Genomic DNA, 7,958 nt, shown 5'->3' with positions numbered 1-7,958 from the left:
CTACACACATGTGTAGGAACCGTTTTCTCATATATATATATATATATATATATATTTTAACAACTTGATGTAAGTTTTGGACTTCCTTAGGCCCGCTCTGGATTGCGAAGATCTTTTGAAAAACTTTTGGAAAGAATTTTGTTTTCCTGAATTTCTTGCTTTTTTTTTTTATTATTATTACACATGAAAAAAGTAATTTGAACCGTAATTCAAGTTTTACCTAGAGAGACCTTCAATTTATAATAATATCCATCAAAATAAGCCATAATCATATAATTTCTTTCTAAATTTCTAACAAAAAATTTCTATGAAAAATGTTTTTCCTGCAATCCGATAGGACCTCGAGGAAATCAGAAGTTCATATCTATCAATTTAATATCTATGTGAACACTTGGATATCCCTCGAGGTTATTTAAAACCTTATAAATGTGAAGTTTCTTCTAAGCATTTAATAATATATTTGGGAAAACATGGGTGGACTCTAAGGTTATTTAAAAGGGAGATGATATTTTCACCCCTCATGTATTACGTGCACACCCCCCTTATAACCTGATTTGACGTGAAAAGTGGGCAACTTTATGTCAAATCACCTTATAAGGGGGTGTGCAAGTACTGTAGGGGGGTGAAAATATCATCACCCTATTTAAAATCCTTATATATGTAAATTTTGCTTTAACTATTAAATTTCCTTAAACTTACAAATGCAAATTTTTTTGTAGCTATTAACCTTCTTATACGAGTCAATTTATCTAGGTATCAAATACCATATAGATTGAAAATTACTTTACAACTATTAAATACCTTACACTTTTAAGCTTTGGCTATGTTTGCATCTCATAAAAAGTTAGTCATAAAGCACATACTTTTGGCATGAATACCGTTGCACAGTAGCTAGTGAATATCTTATAGTTGTAAATTTCTTTATATAGCTATTAAATACCTTATATTCAAGCCCTCGCTCTATGTTTATCTTAAAAATTTAGTAACAAGAGCAATTATTTTGTATTTCCTGCATGAATGATGTACTGTGTATAGCGCATGCTATTTTCTTTTCAACTATTTAATAGATTTACATCGTTCATTTGACGGGTTATACGAACAACATGCCATAAAACAAAAATGAATTAAGGGTACTGACATATCCATTATGGTGTTTTGATAATGAAACAAACTCATCTCGTCTTTTATTATTTAACAAAATGTCAAAAGTTATTACAATTCCCAAAAAGTTCTCGGTAGGCAATTAAAAAAGAAAAGACAAGGTGAGTTCGTCTCGTTTATCAAAACATGGTAGTGCAAATATCAATACCAATGAATTAATTGATCTAATAATCCCAATAGTCTGTCAGGTGACATACAAATTGGTTGTTAAAAAAGAGCAGCAACCCGCATTGAAAAGCAATAACAATTCGCGATCATCGATTATTCAGATGTGATATGGATGTGTCGTGCAAACAATTTATAAATGATAAGACTTTGAATGACACAAATGTTAATCATATCTAGAAATTAATATAAATGACAGAAAGTTAAAAGACTAAAATTTAAATCTTATATAAGAATATGAACCACATAAAATAAATGATTTGGTTTTTTAAACTCAATAATCATGGGCTGACCCTTGAGGCTAAAACTACCATTAGTTAACTCACATATAAGAGCTTGAGTCATTCAATAACCACAAGTGAAGCCTTGGTTTGACTTGAAGTTGGCATTTTTTTTTTAACTTTTGAACTTTTTCAAGTTAAACTTGAAGCAAGCTATATAAGCCAAAGCCAACTAAAAGCTCAACTAAAGGATTAAATCTCAGCTTGCTCAATGGTTAAGAAAGTTACTTTAGTGAATTTTGGGCTTTATAAAAGAGGGGGGAGTGTGCTTGAAGGCTTTTGGGTTAGGTATATGGACATCATCCGTTTCTTCATACCTCCGGACCTTGACAGTTGACGATATGGATATTAGTTTTTAATGAAGACCTACTTTTCAAAGTTCGCGCAGGGCCACTTTCATCTACATGTTTAGCTGGGGCCAATTTGGTGCGCAAATGTCTAAATTTAGTTGACCATGGATGTAGACGAGACGTTCTTCATGGATACAGCAATCCCGTATTTATTTTATCCTCGAGTAAGGTATGTCATGCAGATAACCAATCCAACAAACAGCTTAGCCAAGGATAGCAGGCTTTTTAGATGAATGCAATGTTGATTGCTAATACTATTGGATGGGCACAATTAGATAAGACCCATCTCATTGAAAGGGCTATTCATTATAGGGATAGCAAGACCGGGTTTATTTTGTCCTAGAATATGCTTGCTATCCCCAAAGGACATAAGGAATCCAAGGATTTCTTCTATCCCCGTCGAGAACAAGAGAAGACGTTGCATTCTATTGGTAAAAGAGACAAATGCCTCATTTAATTTCAAGTTTTCCAAAATCCTTCTTTGAAACTTTGAATGCCGTTAAAAGCCAATAACGCGGTATTTAATAACTCTCATTAAAACGACATTAAATTCTAGACGTTAATTTCTTGTTTTTTTCTTCTCCACTCCTTATCGTCCACCTTGGCATGCGTGGCGTAGGTTAACCACCTTCACCCACCGAGGCGCAATTTAATGCGGGCCCTTTTCTTTCCAGCATTCAATAAAAAAGCATTAATGAGGTTTCGTACGCTAAACGCCACGCGTGCGAGGACGAAAATTGTTAAATGCTGCTGGACCTTGAGATGACACGTGGCATAAGAGGTCTGAGTTATGTGGGCCCCTATGCCGCTTCATTAAATGTCCGACGTGGACAGCATTTAATGCGTATTTAATGCGGGGAAATAGTTGCTGGACTTTTTAGAAAGGTAGTAGACGGTGACGTCACGTCTTTAACTGCTGGAGAGAGAAAAAACCGTTTGGATGACGGTCGTCTCACGTTTGCCGTCAGATGGACGGTCACGGAACTCGTTAAATATTAATTTCTTGTTTAAAAGCTGTGCGTTTTTATACGGGGGAGGTGATACTAAAAATATTACACTCTGACCAATTTGAAAATTGTTAACGCCACCTACCTTGATTGAGATTTGAGGGATGCGATGTGTATTCGACCCTTTTCGACTTTAGGAGAGTCTCCTCCTCTGTATTAATGATTTATTGACTGCTCTTTTAACTAGAGGGGGGGTGTTTCAGGTTAAAGAAGAAAAAAAACAAGGGGCCAGTATATCATTTCCCTTGACTGAGTACTCTGGATAAGTGGGGCTGTTCGTTCAATGATCCCAACCATTTATTTGTCAGGCATTGCCATCTGGGTTTAGTGCTCTGTTAAGGGGGGATTTTGATTTATGGCTATCCACAATAAATCATAATACAAGTTTTTAAATAATGCTTGCATGTTGGTGCATGCATGGTTTTAGGACCGAAATAGAGTATACCAGAAACGTTACGAAATTTCGAAAGGAATTTAGGGCTGGTTTGGATACCTCCCATTTTGAATTTTGATTTGCAATTGAGTTTTGAATACAAATTGAATAGATCCGGCAGCTTGTGTAGAGGGAGATAGAGACGGAAGGGGGTACTTCCTACTGGAGGGGAGAGGTTGAGGAGCAAAGAGGGTGAAGGAAACTGCCACATATGTGGATGGCATATTTAATAGGTAGATGATTTTTTCACCACCCTGTAGGAATATGCGCCCCCTTTTTATGTGAATCGTGGGCAGACTTTAACTCTTTTTAACGTCAAATCACGTTAAAATGGGAGCTCATATCCTACGGGGGCGAAAATATCGTCTCCCCTTCTCCTAAAATTTTGGCTGAAATTTTGTATGAGATAAAATATTATTTTAATAGATTTCATTGGATTTCGGCTGAAATTTCAAAATTTCAGTTTCAGTGAGGACCAAAACGCATTCCGAAACTCAAATTTGAAACCATGGGTGAGCATATTTTTAGAAAAATACAATGTGCCCAACTAGTTCATGTATTCAAACTATTTAATTTTTGGGTCCCAAGGTAAATAGGTTGTGCTACAAATATAATCACCATAGGATGATCAAAACCCTCCAATCCCGAGAGGTTTATGTAATGTTCCATCCATCTAGAGATCAGCAGATTAGGGTCATCCAATGGAGATGAGATTCACAGCCTAATAAAAATAGTCTTTTTGATTATTGAACAAATGGCAATAAATGTACTTTTGCCCACTAACATTTATCAACAAATCACAGCTGACCAACTATTTATGTCGAAGTAAATTGTAGAGTAGACAAAATATTAACATGCCGTTTTAGATCGCGTGGCTATCAACCCTCAATTGATAATTTGTGGTAGAATGAATAAATTAGGGCGACTGATTTTATAGCAAGCGCATTTCTTTGTTTAATTTTTTCTTTTAACATAGGAAAGGGACACCTCTTGCTGATATATGTCCTATCAATCAAACAATTGACTATAATTAAGTGGCTGGGATATTTAGGAAGATTATTCACCTAAATCCCACCTATAATTCTTTAAGTGTAGTCATGTTAGGTGGTGTTTGGCGAAGAGAGAGACGTGAGGTAACTCCCACTTACATGAATTATTTTAAAAATAATTCGATGAAGATTTTTAACTACAAGAGGAAAATTTGAAGAAGCAAAAACCCCGACAAAATTACGCACGTTTTCAATTCCATCTTCGTTATGCTTGTTGATATTTTTTTTTATATTCACCCCGCCTTTCTTCCCCAGGCCACCCCATATGGAGTATTGATGACTAACCATTTTACACTACAAGGGTGTGGCGTGGGAGGGGGAATATATCATTTCCCTTTTGTTCTAACATATCATTTTACATATATTTAGGGCGTGTTCGACAACTATTCTTTTTCTGGATGTTTCTCCCTTTTTAGGGGTGTAGAATGAGGAAAGCCAAAAAAATCACTAAAATCTCCTTCCACCAATTTAAGATTTTACGAAAGTAATAAATAACCATTTCTAAAGTTTCTCATCACTCCGTTTCTCGCCCGTGTAATCGGACACCTTGCTCGAATCAAGTTGAATAATAACCGTAAGTATGGCCAAATTCATTTGAGATCACCTTGATTGGTTAATCTTAAAGCGTTGATCCATCAAGCCTCTATCAAGCTGCATTAGGATTCCATCAAGATAACTAAACCGCTGATTTTTATAGTTATTTATTTTACACATTTGCTTCCCATTATGGATGAGACCAAAACCATGCGGGTTGCCTCATAATTTTCTACAATCTCCCCACCCCCTCCTTTCCTCTTTGTAGAACCTTAAAATTGACTTTTACCATTGAAATTGCAGACCATAACGACATCTCCCCACCTTCCTTTCTCCTTTGCAAAACCTTAAAATTGCCTTTTACCATACATAGATTCATTGTACCAGTGACTTTCTCCTATAATTGAAGACCATATCCCCCCACTCTGAATATCTTAAGTAATGTTATGAATTTCTTATTCAAAATTTAAGATTTGTTGTTGAGAATGCTACCGATCTAGGAAGTAATGTGTTAAAATAAAAAGAGGAGTGCCAATATAAAAAAACAAGTGTAATATTATATCATCTCAACATACAAATCTTGTATGCGTTGTGATATTCGCTGTTAGGCCTAGGATTTATTCTGTTCTTTTTCGTCAATAAACAAACTTCGTGATATATGACCAAAACGCCCATGGGTTAATAATATGGCGCACGTGAGGGCATGGTGTTCGGTATTTTATTCAAAAGTGGAGCGGAAACTGATAATCGCCCCCAGTTTTGATATTTGCAACCACCCAAAAATTGGATAACAATTAAGAAGAGAGAAAGCAGAAATAGATTGAAATTCAAATTCAAATTCAGACTAGAGCAAAGCAAAATTTCTGTAGCCTATATTTCCCCATCTATATAATATATATGAATTTTCCTGTTCCATCTGCCCTATCAATTTACAAAAAAGAAGAAGAAGAAGAAGGATAATTAAAGCTCCAATTTTTTAAGTCTACTTACACGGATAAGTTAAGATCTATGCGAGGCTTTTTGAAGGCCGGACAAGGCACGTGCGAATCGCATCTCGGACATTTAGGGTTTCGTTTTGAGATCAGAACGTAAAGAAGACAACTCGGACAAGCAGAGGCGAAGAGAAGACCAGAGGATTTGGATGGTTTTTCTTCTTCTTCTTCTCCTTCTTCTGTACTGGCTCTGATAGAGGAAGATGATGGAGAAGAACTGATGTTCAGAGGAGAAGATGAAGATAGTTCGCTAAAATGAGATCTCTTCTTTGCTGAATCTCTCTCTGCTCTTTCTAGAGCTGATTTTACTTTTTCTAATGTGCAGACGCTCTGGTATTCCATTGAAGGTACGAGCTTCAGATCTAAGGTTTCTTCTGGAAGATTTGACGAAGAAGATGGAGGAAAATTCAGATCTTGTAGGTGCGGATGATTTTGATTTTGCTGTTTTTTCTGATCCGATGAGATCGGAGTACTGCAGGGTTGCAGGTAGATTTGTCCTGACTGTAAATGTAACAGAGAGAAAGATAAGATAAAATGAGAAAAAGAGGAAAGTTAAATTTGCAGAGTACGAATGAAACAGAAGAGAAAGTTACGGGAAATGGAAAATAAAAAGAGAAATCTGGAGATCGTACGGTTGGAAAATAAAGAAGTTGCAGAAAACGAACGGCGATGAAGAGGCGGAGTTGCAGAAAAAGAGATCGAAATAAAACGCGATCTTGTGCAAAGATTCGGATTTTTTTAAGATATGGATCGAAAACAGTAATTTTCAAGAAAAAAAGAAGAAGCGGTAAAAAAAGGAAAAGTAGAATGTAAAGGTTCAAGTTCGAAGTCGTAGTTTAAGAAGAAGACGAAACGAATTCTAGAATTTAAACAAAATCAGAACTGAAAATGAAAAGATTCGTGAAAATAAGAAAGAAAAAGAAAAGCGGAGAGCTTAAACAGAAGATTTTTAGAAATTTGTACAAGTAAAAACATGAACATCGAAATATATTAGATAAAAACTGAAAACAATGAGAAAGGAATTCCAAAACATTCCACAATATGGAAAGAAAAGGTGAGGAAAACAATAAAAAACTCAAAACACAAGCCGAAAAATCACAAGAAAGAAGGAATGAAAATCCGAAAGAGAAGATAATATTACCTTCATATCAAGGCGTTTTTCCCAACCGTTAGGAACCTGAGAATCCAGATCTAATTCCTTAGCTCCGATCTTAGAACAACCACCGAGTAAATCTCTAGTGATCAAAACCTTTGCCTTTCCATTCACCTCTCCTCCTCCTCCATTAATCTGATCTTCCTTGTATCCGTTCAAGATCCGAACCATAGAACTTACGTCTGCGGCCATTAACGAGGGTTTTACAGAGCTCGAAACCAGAGATATAATAAATAAATTAAAGAAAAGATGGAAAAGAAAAAGGCCCAGCGAGAAGTGGAAGGGGAATGGAGATATATAAAGGGGTGTGTTCGAATATAAGTCGAAAAAATATTAAATGGAGAGAAATAAGTGGAAGTAATCCGTTAGAAAAGATTGGGAAAAGGGGCTGTCAGTAAAAAGAGGCATTTAATGCACCCTAGTACTCGCTCTATCTGTTTAAACAAAATTTAAACAAAATCCAAGAGATAGAAACGAAATAAATGAGCTTAACATAGGAAAGATAGTTCATAGGACCACAATAAAAGGTGATCTCCTCGGTATCCCTACTCTTTGATATCCCCACTTTACTGCATGCCTACTAGGAGTGGACATGGTTTCGGTTCAACCCGAAGAACAGAACCGAACCGAACTGGCCTATTTGGTTCGGTTCTAGGCTTTGGTGGTTCGGTTCCGGTTCTAGGTTCCTGGAACTGTGAGAATGTGGTTCGGTTCTGGGTTTGGGATCCAGGAACTGAGAACCGAGTAGGATCATATCCCATCCCCCCTCACAATCGGATAAAGTTACCCTCCCCAATACGGTTCCTGTGAGAAAAAAAATGCTTTAGACTTTA

The 7,958-nt window shown here is 36.2% G+C and overlaps 1 protein-coding gene across 1 annotated transcript; it reads right to left on the bottom strand.

Annotated features, from left to right (window-relative positions):
- Positions 1-5,781: 5,781 nt before the first annotated feature.
- Positions 5,782-7,475, bottom strand: LOC143884666 (uncharacterized). Its single transcript, XM_077388346.1, has 2 exons — positions 7,114-7,475; positions 5,782-6,473 (listed from the first exon to the last, which is right to left on the bottom strand). Exons 1-2 carry the CDS (start codon positions 7,315-7,317, stop codon positions 5,967-5,969), a joined length of 711 nt encoding a protein of 236 aa, XP_077244461.1. The 5' UTR covers positions 7,318-7,475; the 3' UTR covers positions 5,782-5,966.
- Between the last annotated feature and the right edge of the window lie 483 nt (positions 7,476-7,958).

The sequence above is a fragment of the Tasmannia lanceolata genome, unplaced genomic scaffold (genome assembly GCF_043159265.1).
Source record: "Tasmannia lanceolata isolate RefF3 unplaced genomic scaffold, GAP_Taslan_0.1 ptg000008l, whole genome shotgun sequence".
NCBI classification, from domain to species: domain Eukaryota; kingdom Viridiplantae; phylum Streptophyta; class Magnoliopsida; order Canellales; family Winteraceae; genus Tasmannia; species Tasmannia lanceolata.
The sequence above is the reverse complement of the archived record's forward strand: the minus strand, read 5'-3'. Positions and strand labels throughout refer to the sequence as shown.